The sequence below is a fragment of the Engystomops pustulosus genome, chromosome 2 (assembly GCF_040894005.1).
Source record: "Engystomops pustulosus chromosome 2, aEngPut4.maternal, whole genome shotgun sequence".
NCBI lineage: Eukaryota > Metazoa > Chordata > Amphibia > Anura > Leptodactylidae > Engystomops > Engystomops pustulosus.
Window position 1 is genome coordinate 94178295 of NC_092412.1, and position 27988 is coordinate 94206282.

The following is a 27988-nucleotide window of genomic DNA, read 5'->3' on the forward strand; positions in this document are numbered from 1 at the left end:
TATGATCTTGATGGTTGGAAGGTAATCAAATACTTATTTCATACAATAAATTGCAAATTAATTTTTTTTTTCAATTCTGAATCTTACATTTTAAGTGTATCCATGCAAAAATGACAGTCCTCTAAATTCTTTGTAGAAACTTGCAAAATTGGCAGTGTTTCAAATATTTATTTTCCCTACTGTAGATATGCATATCAATCATTTCTGTGTAATTTGTCTGTCTTATTTGGCTACATGGTTGAACACATGGGCTTGTGTCAATTTTCTTGTAAGACTCAATCACTGCACATGGAAAAGCTATAGATCAGTGCTACATGTACCTTATTGATGTAAATCTGCACCACCTTCTGCTTGACTCAACATCACAGTTTATGAATACAATAATACCACAAATTTTGCCTCAAGTAGTACCCCGGTAACAGTGTAATTCAACATTTGCTACCCACAGATTACAGTTGCCAAGGATTACTTGTCTTTATAAAAATACTTCCAACAAATTACATTTCCAAAGAGGGCAAGTCTGTTATTTTTTTTCCACTTTCCTTAACCTGTTCATCTATATTATGATAAACATGTAGTCTACAGTAACAAAGAAAGAGAAGATGACACTTTGCCTTCCTGAAAATATCATTAAATAATACTTCCTTTGTGAAAAGAAGAAGTTACTTAAGATTGCAAATAGAAATACGTCATGTGATAACACGGAATGCAAAGAAACAATTGTTAGCGTGAAAAAGGATCCAGGAACTAGCTGATACAATTAAAAATGAGGATTACAAACTATACAGATAATTACGTGAAACCCACTGGACGGAATAAGATGTGAATTTGGAAACTTGCTTTTTATTTTGAAGCACACCAAGGATTACAAGGGAACAAGTAAGAAAATCCTTATATATCCTATAAAGAACTACAACATAGATAAAGAAATGACAGCAGTAAATTATCGTCCACCCATCAATGAACAAAAAAGGATCCACTTCTGTTGTTACCACTACTCAAAAGGAGTTTTATTATGGGTCCTTCTTCCAGTCATCATTTTTCTCTTGTCCAGCCTATCAGCTGTATTACTTTATAATATTTTTGCTTTGAAAGCAGAGCTCACAAACTTAAAAGATGAGCTGAGATCATTCAAAAAAGTTGACAGATATCAACATTATTCTACAAATGTGTTTGAAAACAAACCCAGTAAGGCACACCCAACCTGGGGTGAAGATTTGCAGGTTAGTTTGTATTATTGAATTCAGATATTCAGATATCTATTTATAATTTATTTAAGGAAATCAGCACTTTGGACTTCACACTTGTTTGTATCAAATTGCTCTTTTGCAATAGTTACTTAAAGGGAACCTGTCATCAGAAATAAGCCTAGTTAACCACTGCCATTATGTTCTCAAGAAGCTGAACAGCTTCTAGATCGTGTTTGTTTCATGGCCCAGCTTGGTGACATCAACCAGAAAATCAACTTGAAGTGAGATGTTAATTGGTTGTATAAAGTCAAGGAGGAGGAGAGTTTAACACCGAAATCAAGCTCTCCCTCTATGTGATTGACATCATGTGCCAGACTTCAGGAGATCTGATCGATGAAGTCATTGAATGCAGGACCATCAATTACTTTGAAGGGATCGTTCTAAGGCAGAGAGAGCTTGACTTCGTAAACATCTCACTTCAAAGTTGATTTTCTGGATGACGCCACTCCATGATGGTCAGTGTAAGATTCCAGGGTGTGGGGGCGGGGCCTCTCTTAGCAGACACATTATGATCCATCTAGTTCTGTGGGGTGACATTGTGGTTAGATTATCAGGGTACAGGTGTATATACACTGCCATCGGGCTTCTGACATTGCACTAACACATTGACACATAGAAAGAGAGATGAGACAGATGAGAGATGCTTGAGTTTATACAGAGTCTGACAGACAGAGGATGATAGACTTTTACACTGTTCACTGTGTGATATGCTGACATCAGTGGGGTGGATGGAGTTGTACAGGAGCACTTGGTGGGGCCAAGAACTGATGAGTGATTGAGCAGCAAAGAAAAGCCACTGTTTTTTTTATTGCATCCAAACCAAAAGAAAACCTGGGACTCAGAACAGGATTTTGTCTGGGTGCAAGGTAAGTTAAAACCCAATTATATTTTAATACAAATGCACAAAAAGGACAGAAAGCATCTTTGCAAGCCACCTGTAATGGCCCTCTACAACCTGTCTTTAGTGAAAATGAGGTCCCTGGTGACAGGTTCCCTTTAAAATAATCTTCAGAATATATTAGACATATAAATCTTTTACAATCTAGATAAAAAGGGGGTTTCCAAATATTACACATGCTGGATTGGTTTAGATTGTAGACTTAACTATAGGGAATTGCACAGTTGTATAACCTGGCTTACAACAATTTTTACAGAGAGATAAATCTTCAGAAGTCCAGAAAGAAGAAAGTCTACTACAAAACACACGATCACGAAGACATGCATCTGACAGTAAAGGTATGAATTTATTGTGCTCAGGTGGAGAGGAATGTGATTGTGATCTTCTCATAAATTGCATTTAGTTGATTGCACCCCATCTGAAGCAACTGATGAAACGCTATGGTACACATCTAGTGAAGAATTTGTTCCCTGTGCTGAAATCTTAGGCACTGAAATCAGGACAGTGCTGTGTTTGCATAAAACAGCTTTGGTGGCAGCAATCTATCAATTTCTTGTGTATTTTATATAATAATAATTTACTTTAAATGTTTTATATTTAAATTCACCAAAAATCAATAGGTGTATTTGTTATAATCATTCATTAATCTAGCTCTAACAAAATTTTAGGGGCCTTTTTGATTGTGTGACACTATTCAACTTAAATATGAAAAATTGATTGTAGTAAAATTGATGCAATTCATGCAATATTCATGCGTATCCGAGGAAGCTATCTCGTTTCTAAGGGACAACATTTTTACATAAGAACATTTTTTTTATAACATCCAATTGAGGAAATGTTTACATATGGCAAATGAATTTACTTAAATTTTAATTCCCAGATGGGAATACCCCTTTAAGCCATTGACAGTGTGACAGATTATGATAAAGAGCATACACTACACTTTCTGTAACGCTGTCTGCTACTGATTGGACAGTGTCAGAGAAGGTTAGCATAACACACGCCCCCTCCTTAGCTCCAACCAGTAGTGGATTATAATATTGGCGGTTTGGGGACCAAGCTTTCTAGGGGGCTAATGGCTACCCAAACTACTGGCCAAATTTTGCCATATATAGGAAGTGAATTCCAAATTTGTACATTAGGTGCTATAATATTCAAGCAGCCCAGGGTGTATGGCACTCTTAATCCACCCCTGACACGTTTTGTCTGACGGTATTACAATAGTCAAATACTACATTATGGAGCTTACACCCATGGCTCATGCTGGTGTTAACTTCTTAAGCACCACCATCAAACACAATGGCAGCACTTAAGTGATGTCATTGATGGGCGTCAGCTAGTTGCTATGACAGCCAAGACCCTAATGCAGGGTTCCATAGTTGTCATAGGAGGATCTCTAAAGGAGCCAGCTGTCAGCAGACTCTTTTACAGATCCAGTGAATTTACAACATACTGCAATACTGTAGTGTTGCAGTATATTGTATAAGTGATCTGACCCCCTGGAGTTGAAGTACCCTGAGGAGTCTAGAAATAGAGTACCGTATATACTCTTGTATAAGCCAAGTTTTTCTGCACAACAAATGTGCTGAAAAACGTCTTCTCGGCTTATGCACATATATATACTAAAAAAATATTTAAAAAATAATAAACTTATATACTCACCCTCCGGTGGCCCCGAAGTGCAGCGCTGCTCCCACGATGTCCGCGCGGGTCCTCTTCTGGCTTCCGCGCCTGTCTTCTTTCTTCTCTAACTTCGTGCTGGGCGCCGCCATGTTCTTCTCCCGGGTGGTAGTATGACGTCAGCAGCGGCGCATCATACTAGGCGCCGTCCGGGGGAGAACAATGGCAGCGCCCAGCACGAAGTTAGAGAAGAAAGAAGACGGGCTCGGAAGCCAGAAGAAGACCCGCGCGGACATCGGGGGGCATCGCTGCACGTTGGGGCCACCAGAGGGTAGGTATATAAGTTTATTATGTTTTTTTAAAGCTGGGCTGGGCTGTATACTACTGGGGGCAGGCTGTATATTACTGTGGGCAAGCTGTAAACTACGGGGGCAGGCTGTATACTACTGGGGACTGGCTGTAAACTACTGGGGGCAAGCTGTATACTACTGGGGGCAGGCTGTATACTACTGGGGACAAGCTGTATACTACTGGGGGCCAGGATCTATGCTCGCCAGGATCCTGAGCAGCAAGGACCGGGACCAACTACTACAGGCTGCCAGAAGAAAGGGTACCATCACCTACCAGAACACCAACATATCGATCTTCTTTGATTTTTCGACTGCCCTCCAGAAAATGAGGGCTTCCTTTATGGGAGTGAAGAAGCGTCTAAGGGAGATGCAGATTCAGTACAGTATGACATTTCCAGCTCGCCTTCGGGTTATCTATGAGGAGAGTACACACTTCTTCACGTCTCCTACTGAGGCCGATTCCTGGATAAACACCCTGCGGAGATCACCAAGGTGCTGAATACCAGCCGGCGGGCTGCCACTGAGATGGTTGGACGTACCCTACGACTGGCTCTGCTGGTCATAATGTCTTGGACAGCCCATATATGCACCCTCCTTCAGGGGAACGGGTAACGTTGCATAAACCTGGTATCTAATATTTACACATGTATATTAACCCCTTAACGCTCTGCGCCGTAGCTCTACGGCGCAGAGGTATAAGGGATGTATGAAGAGGGCTCACGGGCTGAGTCCTCTTCATACAAAGGTGGGGGTTTTTGCATTTTGCACAAAACCCCCACCGCTAATAACCGCGGTCGGTGCTTGCACCGATCGCGGCTATTAACCCCCTAAACGCCGCCGGCAAAGTCGCCGGCGCGTTTAAAAGACGGCGGCGCGTGGGCGCCGCCATCTTTTTTTCGATCGCCACGCCCCCGAACGTCATCGGGGGGGGGCGATCAGTTGCTATGGTAGCCTCGTGTCTTCTTTTGACACGAGGCTATCTGGCAGCTGCATATTCGTTACAATGAGCCAGTGGCTCATTGTAATGAATGTGCTGCAAAAATGCCATATATTGCAATACAGAAGTATTGCAGTATATGGTAGCAGCGATCTGACTATCTAGGGTTAATGTACCCTAGATGGTCTAAAAGATAGTGAAAAAAAAAAGAAAAAAAAAAGTTTAAAAAATAAAAAAAATTAATAAAATATTAAAAGTTCAAATCACCCCCCTTTCCCTAGAACGGATATAAAACATAACAAACAGTAAAAATCACAGACATATTAGGTATCGCCGCGTTCCAAAATGCCCGATCTATCAAAATATAAAAACGGTTACGGCCGGCGGTGACCTCCGAGGCGGGAAATGGCGCCCAAATGTCCGAAATGCGACTTTTACACCTTTTTACATAACATAAAAAATGAAATAAAAAATGATCAAAATGTTGCACAGACCTCAAAATGGTAGCAATGAAAACGTCGCCTCATTTCGCAAAAAATGACCCCTCACACATCTCCGTGCGCCAAAGTATGAAAAAGTTATTAGCGTCAGAAGATGGCAAAAAAATTTTTTTCTTTTTTGTACACATTCGTTTAATTTTTGAAAATGTATTAAAACACAATAAAACCTGTATAAATTTGGTATCACCGCGATCGCACCGAACCAAAGAATAAAGTAGGCGTGTTATTTGGAGCGAAGAGTGAAAGTCGTAAAAACTGAGCCCACAAGAACGTGACGCACGTGCGGTTTTTTTTCAATTTTTCCACATTTGGAATTTTTTTTCAGCTTTGCAGTACATGGCATGTTAAAATAAATATCATTACGGGAAAGTAAAATTTGTTACGCACAAAATAAGCCCTCACACAGGTCTGTACACGGAAAAATGAAAAAGTTATGGATTTTTGAAGTTGGAGAGCGAGAAATGAGGCGAAAAACCCTCCGTCCTTAAGGGGTTAATAGTCTATTCATCACCTAAGATAATATATATGTTTACTGGTTAAATGTTAAGAATGTATTAGCTTTTAGGGGCCCCAGTAAATGGAGCAATAGTCTGTTTTTTTCTTTTTTACATCTAACACAGACTAACCCGTTATTATTGCCACGTGTTACAGGCAGGAAACTAGTCCACGAGCTTTTTTCCAATCTATACTTGCAAAGTTAACCATTGGCAAGTATTAGTTGTATGTTTTAATTGTTCGCAACTCTAGCTGTTGATTGTGCTTAAATTGCTATGTCACTTAAACTGTTTTCATGGAACGTAAGGGGGTTGGGGGAGATTAAGAAACGCCACATGATTTTTGCCTATATGAAACGACGCACTCCACACTTAATGGGGCAGATTTACTTACCCGTTCCGTTCGCGATCCAGCGGCGCATTCTCTGCGGTGGATTCGGGTCCGGCCGGGTTTCATCAAGGTAGTTCCTCCGCCGTCCACCAGGTGGTGCTGCTGCGCTGCAAAGCATCTGAACGCACTCAAGTTCACCGGGCCGGACCAAGTGAAGGTAAGCGCGTCCCAAGCGACACTTTTATTGTTTTAAATGCGGCGTTTTTTCCGAATCCGTTGGGTTTTCGCTCGGCCAGGCCCCCCGATTTCCGTCGCTTGCATGCCTGCACCAATGCGCCACAATCCGGGGAATACAGGGAAAATCGGCGCAAATCGGAAATTTTCGGGTAACACGTCGGGAAAATGCGAATCGGGCCCTTAGTAAATGACCCCCAAAGTGTCTACAAGAGACGCACCTTACAAGTCAAACCACCTCAGTCTTAAAAAAGCCCTGGATACAGTGGGCATGTCATGCGACACATACCTCTTACTCTAGAGGTGTATCCTTTATGATACATCGCACGGTGCGATGGGAGCCTGATGTGGTGTGTAAAGACCCAGAGGGCCGCTATATATTTATTCATGCATGGATTAATTGCAAACCATTCGTATTCATTGGCGTGTATATCCCCCAAGCCTCCTCCTTAGATATACTGTATGAAGCAGTGGGATTCGCGGCTGCTTATCCGCATGCCACGGTCCTCTGCATGGGAGACCTCAACTCTATGTTGGAACCCTCCCTTGACAAATTTTGGGCACCAGGCACGGCCCCCTCCAACCCAAGTACCACTAATTTGCAGATGCTCCTTACTGAAATGGGCTGGATTGATCTGTGGCGAAGTCGTCATCCTCAACTCCGGGAGTACTCCTGTTACACTCCAGGCAGAAATACACTCTCCCGAATAGATTACATTTTAGGTAATACCCTTGCACATACTTGGCTGACTGGTATCACATTTTTACCCCGAGGGCTCTCAGATCACTCCCCTCTCATGGCCGAACTACAGTGCTCCCCTCCCAACCATGTCCAGGGAATCAGGAAGATACACCCTTTCTGGCTAACACTAATAGCTAACAGTGCCAAACGCCCATACACCTACAGTCCTTTCTAGAACATAAAATACAGTTGTTTGTGGTGCACAGTTTGCCCCTTAAGGAGCTACTCACGGTATAAGACCGGTCCACACAGTCTTTGAAAAAGTCCACAAAATAGAGAAAAATATTTTCACTATGACCGGAGCTCCAAGGATTCTAAAACTTCGATGAACAGCACCAATCTTCAATTTCTCCTGCTGAAAGTATGTCACCATTCAGACTAGCACCATCGCATTCTCATTCTCCTCCTTTATTATATTGTAACTGGAAGACAATATGCAGGCAGATGGTGTGGTACGTTCCAACAAGGTTAAAATTTATTCCAATTCATTATACTCACAAAAATCCAATAAAAATGCGCATATCACAAATTCACATAACGGGACGCTAGCTTTCTCTCTGCCCGACCCAGGGTTTCACCGGCAAGGCTTCTTCCGGGGCGTTGCTGAAGCCTTGCCGGTGAAACCCTGGGTCGGTTTTTATTGGATTTTTGTGAGTATAATGAATTGGAATAAATTTTAACCTTGTTGGAACGTACCACACCATCTGCCTGCATATTGTCTTCCAGTTACAATATAATAAAGGAGGAGAATGAGAATGCGATGGTGCTAGTCTGAATGGTGACATACTTTCAGCAGGAGAAATTGAAGATTGGTGCTGTTCATCGAAGTTTTAGAATCCTTGGAGCTCCGGTCATAGTGAAAATATTTTTCTCTATTTTGTGGACTTTCTAGAACATAACTCCCCAGTCCATAACCCTTCCTATTTTTGGGAATCACTCAAAGCCTCGCTTAGGTCATACTTACAGATGGGCATTAAACATATAAAAAGGACCACAGCCGCCGAAGAAGAGGCATTAGCGGCCCAGTGCGTCTCCCTAGAGGCAACGTTTATTGCTGACCCCACTGACAACAATAGAGAGGCCTGGCTTCTTGCTGGTAGGAAATATGTGCAGATCCTCCACGAGAAGCAGAAACGTTGTATGTTTTTCACGCAACAGAAATATTTTGAGATGGGCAACCAATCTAGTGCTCTCCTGGCCCATATACACTCCCCGGCCACTTTATTAGGTACACCTGTCCAACTGCTCGTTAACAGTTTAATTTCTAATCAGCCAATCACATGGCGGCAACACAGTGCATTTAGGCATGTAGACATGGTCAAGACAATCTCCTGCAGTTCAAACCGAGCATCAGTATGGGGAAGAAAGGTGATTTGAGTGCCTTTGAACGTGGCATGGTTGTTGGTGCCAGAAGGGCTGGTCTGAGTATTTCAGAAACTGCTGATCTACTGGGATTTTCACGCACAACCATCTCTAGGGTTTACAGAAAATGGTCCGAAAAAGAAAAAACATCCAGTGAGCGGCAGGTCTGTGGGCGGAAATGCCTTGTTGATGCCAGAGTTCAGAGGAGACTGGGCAGACTGGTTCGAGCTGATAGAAAGGCAACAGTGACTCAAATCGCCACCCGTTACAACCAAGGTAGGCAGAAGAGCATCTCTGAATGCACAGTACGTCGAACTTTGAGGCAGATGGGCTACAGCAGCAGAAGACCACACCGGGTGCCACTCCTTTCAGCCAAGAACAGGAAACTGAGGCTACAATTTGCACAAGCTCATCGAAATTTGGACAGTAGAAGATTGGAAAAATGTTGCCTGGTCTGATGAATCTTGATTTCTTCATCTTGATTTTCATAAATCATCTCAGACTGGTTTCTTGAACAGGACAATGAGTTCACTGTACTCAAATGGCCTCCACAGTCACCAGATCTCAATCCAATAGAGCATCTTTGGGATGTGGTGGAACGGGAGATTCGCTTCATGGATGTGCAGCCGACAAATCTGCGGCAACTGTGTGATGCCATCATGTCAATAAGGACCAAAATCTCTGAAGAATGCTTCCAGCACCTTGTTGAATCTATGCCACGAAGAATTGAGGCAGTTCTGAAGGCAAAAGGGGGTCCAACCCATTACTAGCATGGTGTACCTAATAAAGTGGCCGGTGAGTGTAGTCCACCAGAACAATTCATCCCCAGCTATTCTCAAAATCATGGGTGCGGATGGGAATATACAGACTGACAACGCAGACATACTCAACACATTCACTTCATTTTACCAAGACCTTTACAGCTCAAGATGTAACAAAACCCCAGTAGAGACAGCTCAATACCTAAGTGACTTGACCTTCACCCGTCTTACACAGGAACAACACCAGATGTTAGATGCCCCCATATCCCTAGATGAGTTAAAGGAAGCATTGAAGGAAATGCCTAAGGGGAAAGCAGCAGGCCCGGACGGGTTTCCGATTGAAACCTACCAACAATATCAGGACCAAATCCTTCCCCCTCTCCTCCAGGTTCTACAAAAAGCCTTTGACAGAGGTACCCTACCACCCTCCTTCTACGAGGCCACGATAGTGCTAATTTTAAAGCCCGGAAAAGACCCCCATATCATTACTAAACTCAGACTACAAGCTTCTAACTAAAATCCTTGCCCGTAGATTGAATTCTGTTGTCTCACTGGTCCATTCGGATCAAGCAGGTTTCATGCCGGGTCGCAGCACCTCGGATAACCTGCGTCGTGCACAGGTAGTGCTGCAGATAGGAAAGGCTCGGCGGGAGGATTGGGCCTTGGCGTCACTAGATGCCGCCAAGGCCTTTGACTCCGTAGAGTGGCCATATTTGATAACAGTCCATGAGCACTTTGGATTTAGCCCCTCCTTTTTTAAGTGGATTTCCATGTTATGTGCTCACCCAAAAGCCTCAGTTGCCCTGAATGGCCAACAGTCAGGAAGCTTTAGGTTGGGTAGGGGCACCCGTCAAGGATGTCCCCTGTCCCCCCTGCTATTTGCACTGGCTATTGAGCCCTTGGCTATGAGAATCAGAGCTGATGAGCTGTACAGGGGGGTACTTGAGACACAACACGAGGAATGTCTGGCTTTGTATGCGGACGACCTCCTCTTATTCATGGCAAATCCAGACACTACACTACCTCGGCCAATCGATGTTATTAATGATTTCAGCCAATACTCTGGGCTGACCATCAACTGGTCTAAATCTTATCTACTCTACCTCTCTCCGAATAGGACCACTCACCGCCGCAAGTATGTAATCTACAGGTGGCTGAGAGAGTTAAATATCTGGGATTCATTCTTAGCAGGACCCCAATAGACACGCTACGATACAACATAGATCCCCTTCTCATAACATTTAAAGACAAATTTAAGATATGGGCTTCCTTACCCCTGTCAGTCCCAGGCAGGATCAACCTAATTAAATTAATAGTGCTTCCCAAATTTTTATATGCCTTACAACACATATATGTACCCATACCCAAGCAATTTTTTGACACCCTGGACTCAATGTTAATATCCTTTATCTGGGGCAAGTCTAGATCCAAACTACAGTTAGCAAAGCTACAACGGCCAAAAGAACAAGCAGGAATGGCCCTACCAAATGTCTACCTATATTACCTGGCTGGTCAGCTGAAATACTTACCAACATGGTTGGGTCCCACAACACCCACGTTTCCCGAAGCACATCTGTCTGCATACCTAGAGGGGAGAACCCTCTGGTCTGTTTTGGAGGGAGAGGCCCCACTTACGAGACATCTTCTGCCCATTCACACCACAGCCCGAAAGATATGGATAGCTGCTAAACAAATATCATCCCCGACAGACACACCAGCAGAGACTCCCCTATGGGGAAATGTCACGCTCACACACTTAACGCAATTAGGGGATGACCAATACTGGTCCTCATATGGAATTAAGACACTGGGAGACATATACTCAAATAACACACTGCAAGCATTCGCAGATCTGAAGGATACATTTGGTCTACTTAACACGCTTTTTTACAAATACTTGAGACTACGCCATGCCCTAGCTGCACAATTCACTGTATCCAAATACCCAGGGTATTTGGAGGCTTGATCTCCATGCTGTACTCCCACCTTATCTATGCAAGGGCACTGGCTACTCCACTACCAGCGGTGGCAAGATGGCGAACCTTGATACCAATTGGGGAAGACTCTGAGATGGATGAAATATACCAATCGCACTTACGGGTATCCCCTGCTGTAAATAATAAGATGATTCAATTACATATTATACATCAGAATTATTTAACACCTATAAGACTATATAAAATTCAACGTATACCTGCTCCACAATGCCACCGCTGTTACCACAACCCAGCAGACTTCCACCATATGATCTGGGAGTGCCCAGTTCTACAGAGGTATTGGTCAGAGGTCATAACGACACTGACGTCAGTAATGGGAAGGCCGGTTCCCCTCTCTCCCGGAGTCTATCTGTTTGGGCTCCTGGATGAAGACTTCTGGTCGCACTATGAGCGAATATGCCTCAATGAGTCGCTATTCATGGCTAGAAAAGCAATTGTTCTGAGGTGGATGGACCCAAGACCCCCTAAGTGCAGTACATGGATAAAACTCACAAATGAAATAATAACGTATGAGAAAGTTATTTACAAGAATAGGAAGTGCCCCCTCAAGTTTAACAAAATATGGGATCAGTGGTGTGACTCCCCCCTCACGTCACACCAGCCACAGGAACTAGTGGGAGCTATTAATGACTTGACCTAGATTGCACAGCGTATATATTAAAACAAACTGGATGCTTCTCCACATGATGGAGATACCCGCACGCCAACCTATACCCGCGATATTGGGAATATACCTGACATCATTTATATCCTATCCTTCAGAAGAGTGCAAAGGCAGCTAGAGTGTAATGTTTAGTTCACTTATGTTCATTGTATTGTTTTTCTCTTAATCCTGTGATATTAGCTCTTTGCAGGGCTTTATACCCGTCCTTGCTTGTTTATGTACAGATATACTGACTTAGATGAAGACATGTTATACGATATCACATTGTACAAAGTGCATAATGTATACCTGCAAACCTTTTACTAAAACAGAGTTTAAAAAAAAGAATTCCATTAATATTACTAACACTGAGAACAGATTATTTTTGTTTTTAGATTCCCATTCCTGCTTGCAACTTATTCCTGACAAAACTAAAAATTCAGAAAATCAAGGTTTGTAAGATTCTTTTCTGTTTTTATTAAGTATTTAGAGAAATGTTTTATTATTCCTGCACAATTTTGCTCTGTTATTTTTGTTGTTGTTTTTATCTACGGCAAACCACTTTGCATGATGGCTAAGGAATTTACCTCAGCATCAATTCTATAACCCTTCCACAGGTATCAGAAGCCAGCCAAAATCGTCTGGTTGCTCATTCGTATTGTGGCAGCAGGAGGGGCTTAGCTCAACCTTTACTTTGCACCATCATCCACATCCCTTATAGTCAGAGCAAGTGAATAGGATTTATACAAATCCCTTACAAATGTTGTGAAAAAAGATCAGTGTCAGAAACTGATATTTGCTGCGGTTTTAGAATCAGTTGCTTGCTCATTATTAAATAATGACAAAGCTGTCCCTGATTTATAAGACATCAGCTGTCCTCCAGCACAGAGAACAGCACGTAATTGTGTTGTGGGGTACTGCCAGAAGTAAGTAAAGTACCTACCTCAGTACTATAACTAATTTAGATGTCACTGCTGCAGTGATCACAGTATCTAAAGTGTTATCTGTGGGCTCAGCACTTCATCCCAGCTCCCAGCATGCTGCTAGCAAGGTACTAGTAATGGATAGGGAGCTGGGTAAAACAGTACCACCTATTCACGTCCTAATAGAGATTGTTCCATCTAATCAGTATATGAATAAGCAACACCGTGAAACCAAATGGTTACTATAATATTTTAACATTTAAATTAAGACATAAGTTCTCTTCAAAGAAGCACAATTGACACCAAACAACATCTTTTTAACTATAGTTAGGATTGATGGATTACATTATTTTGTGCATTGTCAATTAGTAAATATGTACATTTTAAATCTAGATACAGTGGGAACAGAAAGTATTAAGACCTCTCTACATTTTTTACTCTTTGTTTGATTGCAGCCAATTGGTAAGCTAAAAAGCTCTTTTTTGCACATTATTGTACACTCTGCTTACATCTTGATAGAAAAAAATTGAAATGTTTATATTTTTGCTAATTTATTAAACAAGAAAAACTGAAATATCATATGGTCATAAGTATGCAGAAACTTTGCTGAGCCACACATATTAAAATCACATGCTGTCTATTTCCTTCTGATCCTCCTTGAGATGGTCTTCCTCCTTATTGGAGTCCGGCTGTGTTTGATTGAACTGATTCGACTTGATTAGAAAAGCACACACCTGTCTATATAAGACTGTACAGATCACAGTCACATGAGAATCATGAGGTCTAATGAACTGCCCAAGGAGCTCAGAAAAAATATGCAAAGTTTTCCAGGATGGGATAAAGTAAACCATGCCTCTTTTAGCTACCTTGTAGGGCAGCTCCCTTAATCAAGCATTACCTACAAGAGGCTTTATGATATGATGCAGGATTAAAACATAACCAGTATATCTATTCCAGAAGGAATGGGGAACATGGGGAACTGGTTTGGCTACCATACAAGGTAGCTAAAAGAGGCGTGTTTTTCTTTATCCCATCCTGGAAAACTTTGCATATTCTCCCAGAACTCTTACTTCCTAACCCTAGTCACAAGCCTCTCACCCATCCAAACCAGTTCCCTATGCTGTACTGAGGAGACCCAATCAGGTTGAAACAGTGATGTCTACAGTGGGGAAAAATTATATTAACCCCTTAACGACTTGGCCTTTTTTAGTTTTTTCACTTCCATTTTTCACACCCCACCTTCAAAAATCTATAACTTTTTTATTTTTCCACATAAAGAGCTGTGTTATGGCTTATTTTCTGCGTAACAAATTGCACTTCGTAGTGACGGTATTTAATATTCCATGGCGCATACTGGGAAGCGGGAAAAAAAATTCCAAATGCAGTGAAAATGGTGAAAAAACACATTTGCGACGTATTCTTGTGGGCTTGGATTTCACAGCTTTCACTCTGCGTCCCAAATGACATGTCTACTTTATTCTTTGGGTTGCTACGATCACAGGGATACCACATTTGTACAGGTTTTATAATGTTTTCATACATTTAAAAAAATTAAAACCTCCTGTACAAAAATTTTTTTTTTGATTTTGCCATCTTCTGGCGCTAATAACTTTTTCATACTTTGGTGTACGAAGCTGTGGGTGGTGTCATTTTTTGCGACTTTTGATGGCGTTTTCATTGCTATCATTGTTAGGACTGTGCTACCTTTTGATCACTTTTTATAAATTTTTTTATATTTTCCAAAATGGCAAAAAAATGTCATTTTTGACTTTGGATGCTATTTTCCGTTACGGGGTTAAACGCAGTGAAAAACCGTTATAATATTTTGATAGATCGGACATTTTCGGACGCGGTGATACCTAATGTGTTTATGATTTTTACTGTTTATTAATATTAATATCAGTTCTAGGGAAAGGGGGGTGATTTGAATTTTTAGGTTTTTTTAATATAATTTTTTTTTTTTAAACTTTTTTTTACTTTTACTTTAACTATTTTTCAGACTCCCTAGGGTACTTTAACCCTAGGTTGTCTGATCGATCCTACCATATACTGCCATACTGCAATATGGCAGTATATGGGGATTTTACTCCTCATTCATTACAATGTGCTGATAGCACATTGTAATGAATAGGTTAAAACAAGACAGCTTCGGGCCTTCGTGAGGCCCGATGCTGTCATGGCAACGGATCACCGCTCCCCGTGACGTCATCGGGGAGCGGAGATCCGCGCCAAGATGGCGGCGCCATCTTTTTGAAGCCTCCGGCAGCATTGCCGGAGGCGATCGCGGTGAAAGCACCCGCGATCGGTGCTAGCACCGATCGCGGGTGTTACCGGTAAGCCTTTGCTGCAATATGCAGCAAAGACTTACCGGCTATGGAGAGGGCTCGGCCCGCGAGCCCTCTCCATGCACCGGGACCCGGCGCGCGCCGTACTAGTACGGCGCGCGTCGGGAAGGGGTTAAAAAACCCTAAAAATTCAAATGACCCCCTTTCATCTAGAACTGAAATAAATGTAAAGAAGCAGTAAAAATCATAAACATGTTAGGTACCCCTGCATCTCAAAAAGTCCTATCTATCATAATATAATCAATACTGATGATACTTAGGGTCATGTGATATTTCATTTTGTCTTGTTTAATAAATTAGAAAAAAAATCTACATTTGTTTCTTTTCTGTAAAGATGGGGTGCAGAATGTACATTAAGGAGCAAAATAAAGAACTTTTGATCTTACTAATTCTCTGCAATGAAACAAAGAATAAAACATTTAAAGATGTATATGTTTGTACCCGGTGTATGAAACCAAATAATAATAATAGATAAGTGTAGGAAAAATGAGAAATCTTTATTTATATAGCACCAACATATTCCGCAATGCTTTACAGATCAGGGGAAATGTAGGAGGCTTCTGCCTAGTTATATTTTTTAAAACTACTATTTCTACTCACTTGCAGCTATCAGAAAACCTGAACTCAAATACCTAAAACAATAATGTGTTCTTTTGCGATATATCATTGACAGCTTAAGTTAAATAAATCTAGATATTTAATGGCTTGGTAAAACCATGTTGCAAGGTTATTACTTTGAGTTTCATTTATGTCCATTAAATAAAAAATGTGCACTAATAAATTTAATTAAACATGTGTAGAATCCATTAAATTGTATTATTCCTTTGAAGTGCTTTATTGGATTACCTTGTATGCTGCATTATGACAAATACTTGTGTGCGCCTGTTGTTTTTCTGGTTTGTGCACAATTTATGAATGCTGAATATTAAGTGTTGACTTTAGCAACCAATACATGTTCTATCAGCTTATCCCTTTCTCTATGACACAGGGACATCCGTAAAACAGCAAATGTGAAGGGCAAATATTAATGCAAACAGTGATTAATATTGGATACTTTATAGCCCTCGGTGTTGTTGTCGGAGTCCTAAGACTTAAAACGGCAGAACATATTGGAAAAGAGAAAGGTCAAACAAATTCATGAATTGATTGATCGCATAGAGCCAAGGATGTAAGCGTTAGACTGCAATAAATCGCACTAATTTGAAAAAGCTCTTAAGTGAAAAGATTTCAAATTGAAAAAAGGAAGAAAACACAAAATATTTCTGGATTTTTATAACTCCTGTTCTGCTGATTGGGATATCCTTTATCAGCTTCTATTGTTAAATGTAAGTTTGATACTGATGATTTCATCTGTATCACAGTAATGCATGGTAGTCATTCTTTCTAAGTAACTTTAGGGAAAATAATGATTACAAAGGCAAATTAATCAGCTTAGTTAGATAAGGTATAGAAGCTGTATAAGGCCAGGGAGCTTAAAATGATCTGCAGCAAACCCACATAGGTTTAGGCTATCTGTACACTTTGCATGATGGCCGAGGAATTTACCATAGCATTAGCTCCATAACCATTGCACAGGCATCAGAAGCCATCCAAAATTGCTTATTTTGTAGCGGAAGGGGGGCCATGATCCACATCCCTTGTAGTCACAGCTAGTGAATAGGATTTATAAAAAATCCCTTACAAATCTTATGGAGTCAGTAACTGATATTTGCTGCGGATTTAGAATCAGTTGCTCGTTCATTATTAAATAATGACAAAGCTTGAACTCTATGCATATGCAGTGTCGTACTATATGTTATATATGTGATTGATGAAGAAGATTTTTTAAAGAACTAGCTGTAGTAAATAACTGTAGTAAATAACTGCTCTTAGCTACAACAAAACAGAATGGGTTAACAAAAAATATTTTATATGTATCTATAGACTGTCTCAGACTGTCTCTGACTGTCTGTCTGTCGCTGGCAATCTCTTTCAGTGACTGTCTGTTGACTGACTGTTTTAGAGCTCAAGTTTTAGAGCTCTGATTGGTTTCCATGGGAAACTAATACAGTTTTACCTCAAACATTTCCGATAATCTTCCCCTATCTCTGTAACCCTATTCATCTTACCTCACACATAAATTGTCTTCTACCCATTGCCTGTAGTAGCCAATCAAAGCTCAAAGCTCTGAGCTCATAAAAATGTCCTGTGGCACAACAGCAACCAATCACAGCTCAGCTTTCAACAGCCACAGCAGCAGACAATGGCTTCTGTATATGGTGGTTAATAAGTGGGTTTTGGAAAGCACGCAGTAACAATTGTCTCAAAGCCTGGTCTAAGATGTTCCCTGAGTCACAGGTAACAACTGTGCAAAATTTGGTGATTATAAATGCGACAGTACAGATTCCTTTAGCGGACATACATACATACATACACACACATACACACACACACACACACACACAGTTTTATATATTAGATATTTGGATTAATGCATTTTGTAGTTGTGGGCCTGTCAGCTCACACACTGGGACAAGGATCTATCATCTATCTGTCCAGTTATCCATAAAGTTAAAAAGTGTAGGCAGCACTCCAAAGATGCAAAATTCCAAAGGGTGAGGTTTATTGAAACAGTGGCGACGTTTCAGTGTGAACCACCTTCATCAGGCTGCCTACACTTTTTTAACTTTATTACTGAAGGATCTTGCCATGATCTAGGAAGGCTCTGCACCCCCACTATTGAGGTTTTTATCCACTGTGCGGACTTGGTTTCCTTTTTTGTATTGTCCAGTTATCCATCTCTTATAATTTGTCTATTTCCTATCTATATATATATGTCTATCTAACCATTTATCTATCTAGCTTTTTGTCTATCTATTTATATATCTTCTATCAAGCACCTATCTATTTTCTTCCTATAGATAATATTCATATATTCTCCAGAAGTCAATTTCTTTAACTAATGTGCCTCTTTTCTGGTCTATTATGGTCTATGTTCACAGCCCATTTAAATCTATGGGTGCTGGAAAAAAGGCACACGGATGCAACATGGAAGTACTATAAAAAAAATTACACTTGGCCCAGTTTTTAACGGATAAACCGTAATGTTTTGGGGGGTCTGAATTGAATGGGGATTATGCAAAAATGAGATTTTCTTACTTTATGACATTTCAGGTGATAATACCATAATACCTTGGATTCTCAGTTTGAAACACGGAACTTCTATCGAAGAAAGCCAAAATAAAATGTTGATAAAAGAAAGCGGATTGTTTTTCATATATGGTCAGGTATGGTGTTCTTTTTTAAGATTCATTTATGATTTTGTTGATTCATTCATAGCAGAGCTGATTAGTTGTTTTTGCTTGACAGAAGCTTGTCCACTCTCCGCTGCCAATTTATAATACTAAAAAATAAGCTTGGCAACTCCTTTAAGGACACCACATTAAAAGCTTGAAAAAAACTACACAGACAAAAAAAATGAGAAATTCTCAACTTATTAGTCCCCCATGGACACCAGAAAATGTGTTCATGTGTTGCAATATATATCGCTATTTTGCATGTATTAGAGTATATGGCTTTTATTCTACATCTATCATGGCTTATCACAGGCAACCTTTAAGAGATATAATTGATACCTCAAAACCTTCACATGGCTGCAGAGTACACAATGGATGGAATTACAATGCTTATATGTCTATTATCTGTTGTTTGTCCCTCAGTGCCATGGTGTCGCGGGTGCTCCTGCGACCCATGTCCAGGTCGCAGGCACACCCGCAACAACATGGCACTGAGGGACTAACAACAGATAATAGACACACAAGCATTGTCATAAACAGCAGGGTCAAATCCAAGATGGATCTAGGCACAGAATCTTATAGCAAAGAGAATTATAGAGAATGGTTGAATAAACATTGCAGAGGCCGGATACACAGGATAGAAAAGCAATAGCAATAGACAAGAGTGAAGCGACTGCAATAAACAGCCACAGAAAAATAAATGATGGTCCAACTAAATGCAAACCGGATGGCATAGCATGCCGCTGCAAGATGCTGTGGTAACCACAGCTGGTTCAGTATACCTTCAATTTTGAAAAAATCCCCAACAGTGTCACCAGCAAAGCACCCCCACATCATCACACTTTCTCCTCCATGCTTCATGGTGAGAACCATGCATTTGTTCACATTTTCTGGATCACACAAAGACATGGTGGTTGTAACCAAAGATCTCAAATTTGGAATAATCAGACCAAACACAGATTTCCACAGGTCTAATGTCCATTCCTTGTATTCTTGAGCCCAAGAACAAGTCTTGTTGCTAGTCCTTAGCAGTGGTTTCCTAGTAGCTATTTTCCCATGAAGGCTGCTGCACACAGTATCCTCTTAACAATTGTTGTAGAGATGTCTGCTGCTAGACATCTGTGTGGCATTGACCTGGTCTCTAATCTGAGCTGCTGTTAACCTGCGATTTCTGAGGCTGGTGACTCGGATGAACTTATTCTCCGCAGCAGAGGTGACTCTTGGTCTTCCTTTTCTGGGGCAGTCTTCATGTGAGCCAGTTTCTTTATACCGTTTGATAGTTTTTGCAACTGCACTTGGGGACGCTTTCAGTTTTCCCAATTTTGGGACTTACCAGCCTTCATTTCTTAAAGTAATAATGACCACTCGTTTTTCTTTACTTTGCTGATTTTATATAGCCATAATACAAATTCAAACAAACAGTCTGTTCAGTAGTATTATGAGATGTGTATCCACCTGACTTCTGCACAACACAACTGTTGGTCTCAACCCCATTTATAAGGCAAGAAATCCCACTTATTGAACCTGACAGGGCACCTGTGAAAACCTTTTCTGGTGACTACCTCATCAAGAGAATGCCAAGAGTGCACAAAGAAGTAATCATAGCAAAAGGTGGCTACTTTGAAGAACATAGATTATAAGACATATTTTCAGTTGTTTCAACTTTTTTGTTAAGTATATAATTCCACATGTGTTAATTCACCGTTTTGATGCCTTCAGTGTGAATCTACAATATAGTCATGAAAATACAGAAAACTCTTTGAATGAGAAGGTGTGTCCAAAATTTTGGTTTGTACTGTATATAAGTAGTTCCTGGGCACCACCCTTAGCAGAAACTGCTTCTGTTATCCATCACTCAGGTCACAGCTGATACTAGCACACAGGTTCTGAAGACACCACCCAGCTTTCCAGAGGAACACACACCCAACTCAGCCAGGGGAACTGACTCTGAAAGGCAGCTGTCAATCAACGTAGCCAAGCAGCCCCATGTGTGGCTACAAGCAGAGGAAAAATCAGAGGGTCCTGAGATTGGGTCTCTATCATACCTTTCAGCATCATCACTCAAACCATAAATGCAGCATTAGCAGCCAGATTCATCTTTGGGGTGACAAGCTCGGAGCTCTACCCCCAGCAAGCAATTAAAACAAGATCTAATAATAATTGTTTATTTAAATAATATAGTGGAAATTACAGGCTGTATTGCAAATAAAATAGTAATACTATTGTAGTGATTAAGAATGTTTTTTGATTTTCTTCCTTTTTTATAGGTTTGGTATAGGGATAAGGTGTTTACAATGGGCCATGCAATTCAGAGGAAAAAGATACATATAGTGGGTGATGATCCAAGTGTGGTAACTCTGTTTACATGCATACAAAATATGCCAGAGTCTAGCCCAAACAATTCATGTTTCACGGCAGGTAAGTCAAAAGTGTGACACAAATTTTAATTAGATTACAAATACTATTATTTTGAAGAGCAACTCTCAGCTCTACTGGCATTTCTGTTTTCATTAAAACTAATACAGGCAGTCTCCTACTTAAGGACACCTGTCTTACAGATGACCTCTAGTTAAAGACAGACCCCTCTACCCACTGTGACCTATGGTGAAGTTCTCTGGATGCTTTACTTTAGTCCCAGGCTGTAATGATCAGCTGTAAGGTGTCTGTAATGAAGACTTATTGATAATCCTTGGTCCTACAAGGGCAAAAAAAAATGAAAATCCAATTGTCACTGGGGCAAAAACATTTTTTGTCTGGAGCAACAATTATAAAATATACAGTTCCGACTTACATACAAATTTAACTAAACAACAAACCTAAAGAACCCATCCTGTATGCAACCCGGGACTGCCCGCATTTGAAATATGAAAGTGTGAAATAAGACTGAAGCGTCTCATAACCCTTCTTTTTTCTCTTCATCTGTTATATAGAGATTTGTAAAAATAAATCACACCTGGATGTTACCACTTAGCCAACAAGGGGGATGAATAAACCAAGTTGTTCATTTATTCATACATATTTTGACGGAATATCAGAGGAAGGCGTATTGCCTGGTTTAAGGAGAAGATGCGCACTAATTGCTATTTCATATAGTTGCTATGACCGTTTTTAACAGCAGTTCCCCACAATTTATACAGTTTGAACAGTTTTTTTTTTTAAATCAAAAAATCATTTTATTAACGCAGATATCTCAGAGTAAATTACAGCTTTACATTTTAAGCATAATACAAACTGCATCAAGAAGAACATATTGATAATACAATAAAACCCACCCCTTTACCTCCCCAGAACCCTTTCCCTCCCTGTGATCTGGTCCACCATTACAATCTTCCTAACCCGCTCCCTCCTCCACTAGGATACCCCACCATTTCTAAACTCCTACCACTCCCCCTGGTCTGGCCCGCATCCAGCTCCGCGACAATTCCTCCGATGCCATCCCTGGACATTCAAGCCACTTTCCCCACTGCTTCTCAAATTTATCCACTGCACCTCTTCTCACATTCACCTTCAGCTCCAACCATATGGTATTATTCAAAAATTTCTGCACTTCCCTCACCCTCGGCGGGGCAGCATCCAACCAGTGCATGGCAATGGATTTGCGCACCTGATATAACACCTTAGCTATTGCCAGCTGTTGTTTTTTATTAACCTCGAGCTCTCCCACATACCCCAACATGCACTCTTTTGGATTCCTTGGCACCTCCACTTCAAACACCCTGTGTATCATTTCCAGCATTCTGTTCCACAGATCATCCAACTCTCTACATGTCCAGAACATATGTAGATCGTCTGCTTCCTCCTCTGAACACCTTGGACAGCAGGCATCCCCCCTCAAACCCATCCTTTGCAACACCTGTGGCGTCCTGTATACTCTATGGAGTAAGAACAGCTGCGATCGCCTCTGCGCCACATTTATAGACAGCGTACTTGGAGATGACAATACTTCCCCCCATTCCTCGTCCTCCATGCTCCCGACTCTCTCCTCCCACTTTCTTCTCACCCCTGACATTGGGTCCCCCAACACCTTATCCAGTAAGACCATATATACAAGAGATATTAGCCCCCTCATATGCTTAGCAGACACTACCCCCTGCATCACTTTAATGGAGGAGAACATCACTTCCTCAGGGCCGAATTGAGCCTGCACAGCGTGGCGAATTTGAAGATACTGAAAGAACAATGAACGGGGTAGTTCAAATTCATCCACCAATTGCTGAAATGATTTCAGTACAGACTGGTCATATAATTGTGCAAGCATTTTTATTCCCTGCTGTTTCCACCCTTGCATACCTTCCAGCATATATATTTCCCCCAGGTACGGGTTATCCCATAAAGAGGTATATTTTGTAATGGGTCCTATCTCCATTATCTTCTTATAAGTTCCCCATATTTTCTGAACCAAGAGCACTGTCGGGTGTCCCCTAGCTACTCTCCCAAAGACCCCCGCCTCCAAAGCCGCCATTGGAGACAATGGACCACAGAAATGCTGCAGAACCCTCGGACACCATGACTCCGAGCCAGGCATATCCCACCCCCCGAGGTGCTGACATTGTGCTGCAAGGAAATATACCCATGCATTTGGGATTGCTAGACCTCCCTGGCTCTTAGGAAGCTGTAACTTTTCCAACTTAATTCTGGGGACCCCCTTCTTCCAAATTAAGTCCCTAAACAAGCTATGTATCCTTCGGAACCAAAACTTCGGAATCCAAACTGGTGCGTTGTGTAATATGTAGAGTAATTGTGGCATTAAAATCATTTTAATGAGGTTGGATCGGCCCAGCGCCGATAAGGGCAGTTTATTCCACACCAACACTCGGGACCTCATTCTGCCCAACAGAGGGGCCAAATTCAAATCTATATAAGCCGCCAAAGATCTTGTGACCCATATGCCTAAGTATTTAAATTTCTCCACCACCGGTATCCCCCACCTCTGCATGCCGGTAGAACTAGATGCCCGTAAAGGTAGTAATGCTGACTTCGTCCAATTAATGCGCAGCCCTGAGAAGTCTCCAAATTGAATTAAGAGGTTCATTACCGTGGGCAAGCCTCGGTCTACTCCAGCCAGGAAAAGGAGCATATCATCTGCGTATAATGCGATCCTTTCCTCCCCCCCGGTATATCTAAACCCTGTTAAGTCCGGGTGCTGTCTTATCAGGCAGGCCAAGGGCTCAATAGCCATAGCAAATAATAGTGGGGACAACGGGCATCCCTGCCTCGTACCCCTTCGCAGGCACAGGCGTTCAGATACCATTCCATTAACTCGGACACAAGCTACAGGAGCCCTATACAAAATCTGCACCCATTTTATAAAATGTGGCCCAAAGCCCAGTTTCCTCAGCACTGCCCATAGATATTCCCATTCTATACTATCAAAGGCTTTGGCGGCATCTAGAGATAGCACCGCCGCCTCCTCCGCCCCCTCCTGATGTACTTGTAGATTTAAAAACAAGCGACGTATATTAATAGCCGTGGATTTGGATGGGATAAATCCCGTTTGGTCATGATGTACTACAGTCCCTATTATCCTGCTCAGCCGATTGGCTAATATTTTCGCCAGAATCTTAATATCAGACGTTAGCAAGGAGACCGGTCTATAGGATTCCAGTATTTGGGCCTCCTTCCCTTCCTTCAGAAGCACCACTATCAATGCCTCATAACATGAGGCAGGAAGACAGCCTTCCTCAAAGCATTCCTTTAAGGTTTCCCACCACTGAGGTAACAGGATATCCCCATACTCTTTATACATTTCAGCCGGTATGCCATCCATACCCGGGGCCTTCTCATTGGCCATGCCCATAGCCGCCTCCTCAAGTTCTTCCATTGTTATGGGTCCCTCTAACATATCCCGTGCCTCCTGTCCCAATCTGGGCATTGCAATCCCCCCCAAATACTCCTCCACTTGAGCCGTTGAATAATTAACCCTGGATGCATATAATCTGGCGTAAAAAGTTTCAAAGACTCCTAAGATACCCTTAGTGTCTGTAAGCAGCTCTCCCTCCTCATTCTGCATACTATGCACAAAGTTATTTTCTTTTTGCCCCTGAGCCATCCTTGCCAACAACCTTCCCGTCTGTTCTCCTTCCGCATAGAATTGCTGCTTTAAGAACATACGTTTATTATCAGCTTGTTCTAAATGGAATTTTGTAAGCTGATGTTGTGCCTCCATCCACACTTTCTCAGTTTCCGGGGTACCTCCCATAATGTGATTCTCCTCTGACTCCACCACCCTCCTTTGTAGGTCTGCCCCTATCTGCCTAGAAGTCTCCTTGACCTTTTTGATCTCGCTTTTACACCTGTCTCGCAAATATACCTTAAAATAATCCCACAATACCCGTCTAGGCACAGATCCCTCATTAAGGGCAAAGAACTCTCTCAGTTGTTCTTTCATTCGTACCCCTTCAAACAGTTTCAACCAAAACGCATTCAGTCTCCATATCCCACCATTCTTACTCACCACTTCCCTCTCTCCACTTCCATTTACCTGCATCACAACAGGGGAATGATCCGAAAGGGTTCTAGGCAAATACTTCACGTCCATCACCACCGGCAGCACCCTCTCAGAGCCCATTATCATATCAATTCGCGACATAGTTCTATAAGTAGCAGAGGCACAAGAATACTGACGGACTCCCACATGTCGTACCCGCCACAAATCATGCATACCTAACTCTTCACACCATCTCGCCAGTAGTGTGGAACCTGTAGTCCCCCTCCCCCCCCCACTAGGAAACCTGTCAATGCTTTCATCCAATACGGCATTAAAATCTCCCATAATAATAAGTGGTGCCTCCGGTAAAGAGGACAAACGTTCCAATATCGCCCTCAGCGTTACGCTAGAGAAGGGCGGCGGAACATATACCACCACTATAATGCAATCCCAGCGGTATATTCTACAATGCACCCCCACAAATCGACCCTCCGGATCCGCAAAGGAGGCATGGCATCGGAAAGGCACTGATTGTTTGACCAACAAGCTCACTCCTCTCGAATAGGTAGAATGGAATGCGTGAAACCCGTGGCTAATCCACGAACGGTGTAGTACCGACACCGTATCCTTTGTTAAATGCGTTTCCTGTAACCTCATTATGGAAACTGAATGGTCTTTCATATATTTAAAGATGGCCCTTTGTTTATTTGCAGCGCCTAAGCCCCGGACATTCCAGGACGCACAGTAGAAAATCTCACCCATCATATACGACCAGTACATAACTTCTTAGAGACCAGATCACATCCCTCCCTTTGCCCCCCCAACTACCCCCCCTAAACAGAACTGTAAACCTCCCCTCCGTAGAGGGTACGGGCTATCCTGTAGCCTCCTAGCCCTTAACCAACCCATCACCCATCTCCTCCTTCCGTTTTCCCTTAAGGTTACCCCTCTAACTGTCAGGGGTTCCCCCAGGGCAGAGTATATCGTCTTAACAGACAAATCACCCATTCTCATAGCTGTAACTTAGCGGATCGCTCCTCCGCTACAATTCCCTTACCCCCCTGTACCTGTGAGAAAATAATAATGCTAGATATAAGCAAAAACAATTATATAACAGCCGCTTCAAACTTCAACAGCATTTTTCTCTCCACCCCACTCCAATTCAGATATTATAGAAGGTCCGCTTCCATGCCACAGCACTGTCCAGTGAATATTAAACCAAACGTATTAGTCCCCTGGTAGCGACCGTGAACCTCACACATTTCCGTGTTCAGGCGTCCTCAGGATTCCCCGCAGGTCTTCTCAGCCTTTGCTCATTGATGTCTAGCCAATGAAGTGCAGCTCCGGGTGTTTCAAAAAAATGTGTAGTGTCCAGTGCTACAACTCGTAATTTCGCCGGGTATAACATTGAATATGGCACTGCGAGCGCCCGCAGGCGTTTCTTTATATCCAGAAACTGCATCCGACGTCGTTGGACTTCCGCAGAAAAATCTTGGAAAAAAGCAATCCGGGCACCGTTTATCATTATATCCTGGCGCTCTCTGGCTTGACGCAAGATTTGATCTCTATCTTTGTAATGTAGTAGTTTCACCAGCACGGGACGTGGTGGGCGGCCAGGCGGGCCTAGGCGAGTAGGGACTCTGTGTGCCCTTTCCACCGCAAACAGCTGTGTTAGATTCTCTCTGCCAAATGTTTCCAAGAGCCATTTCTCAAAGTAATCATCCGGGTTCTGCCCCTCCACCCGTTCCGGCACCCCAACTAGCCGCACATTATTTCGGCGCAGTCTATTCTCCAAATCATCCGCCTTTGCTTGAAGGAGCATAACTGCTTGGGAGTGATCCCTCACCTCCCGCTGTATTGGGGGAAACATCTCTTCCACTTCCAGCAATCGCCCTTCCACTGCTGTGGTGCGTTCTGCCACTTTATGCACATCATTTCTCAAAAGCAAGATGTCCTCTTTAAGGCCCCCCACTTGGCCAGTTAGCTTAAGCAGAGTAGCAGTATTCTGTTGCAGTGCCCTCATCACATCAGCAATCGTTGGTTCAGCAGTTTCCTCCCCCACATCGTGAGCTTCTCCTTGCTCCCCCATCTCCTCCTCACTCTCATCCTCCATCTCCTCCTCTGCCAGCGCTGCGTACCTGGACCCATGGGCAAGGCTCCCCGGTTGTGGATCCGACCTCTTTCCAGGGGTTCTCTCCCCTGACTGCCTTGCAAAGCTGCCAAGGCGCGCTGCTGTCTCTGCACGCAGTCCCTTAGCGCTTCCGCCTGGAGTCCGGGCGCCATCTTGGATCGCGCGCTCGGCGTGTTTGTCGGCCGAGCGCTTGTTTCGGGGACCCGTCATCTCCTTAATTCCCTGCTCCGCTTCTTCCGCAGGTCTCCCGGCACCGGACCAACTCCTTTTTACCCAGGTACAGCGGGGTCAGGATGACTATTCAGGCTACTTGCGGAGGAGCGCTCGTGTCCCACGTCCTCCTACATCAAGCGCTAGGCCACGCCCCCAGTTTGAACAGTTTTTAATATATATCCTTTTTTCTAGGAATTGCAAAATTGGATGAAGGTGATGAAATTCAGCTTATAATAAGAAGAAACAATGCAAACATCTCTTTAAATGGACACAGTACTTTCTTTGGGGCAATCAAGTTGTTGTGAACATATTTTTTTTCTGCTGTAGCCTGTAGTGCTCTGGAATTAGTGTGTTGCGATGGACTCAGATGAGAATATGTACCAAGTGTCATGAACTCAGGTCACTTGGAGGTGAAACCCTGGGTTGGGCCTTGATGTCTGGCCTGCATGCATGATTTTAAAAGGAAAATTTTTATATACAAAATTGTGAGCATAATAATAAAGTTTTATTTTTATATCACCACCATATTCTGCAGCGCTGTACAGATCATTGGTA

The 27988-nt window shown here is 42.3% G+C and overlaps 1 protein-coding gene and 1 long non-coding RNA gene across 5 annotated transcripts in view; one reads left to right on the plus strand and one right to left on the minus strand.

Moving 5' to 3' along the window:
• Positions 1 to 125: 125 nt before the first annotated feature.
• TNFSF13B (TNF superfamily member 13b) lies at positions 126 to 27915 on the plus strand. Of its 3 annotated transcripts, XM_072135552.1 has the most exons (6): positions 126 to 1223; positions 2405 to 2486; positions 12515 to 12571; positions 18541 to 18653; positions 20930 to 21080; positions 27626 to 27915. In XM_072135552.1, exons 1-6 carry the CDS (start codon positions 930 to 932, stop codon positions 27736 to 27738), a joined length of 810 nt encoding a protein of 269 aa, XP_071991653.1. In that variant the 5' UTR covers positions 126 to 929; the 3' UTR covers positions 27739 to 27915. The 3 variants fall into 3 exon arrangements, with proteins under 3 accessions (XP_071991653.1, XP_071991655.1, XP_071991654.1); XM_072135554.1 differs by lacking the exon at positions 12515 to 12571; XM_072135553.1 differs by lacking the exons at positions 20930 to 21080; positions 27626 to 27915 and adding an exon at positions 20522 to 20849.
• Positions 20850 to 27988, minus strand: part of LOC140118105 (uncharacterized) — a 46919-nt gene continuing 39780 nt past the window's right edge. For both annotated transcript variants that reach the window (XR_011853138.1, XR_011853137.1), the window contains one exon: positions 20850 to 21357. This is a non-coding gene — a long non-coding RNA (uncharacterized lncRNA). The remainder of the gene's footprint in view (positions 21358 to 27988) is intronic.

Excerpts from the sequence above, each read along its gene's own strand:
- TNFSF13B (XM_072135552.1), top strand. The coding sequence starts at position 930 with ATGACAGCAGTAAATTATCGTCCACCCATCAATGAACAAAAAAGGATC. Across the intron at positions 12,572-18,540 it reads TAAAAATTCAGAAAATCAAG|GTGATAATACCATAATACCT; the intron begins GTTTGTAAGATT and ends ATGACATTTCAG. Across the intron at positions 18,654-20,929 it reads TGTTTTTCATATATGGTCAG|GTTTGGTATAGGGATAAGGT; the intron begins GTATGGTGTTCT and ends CCTTTTTTATAG.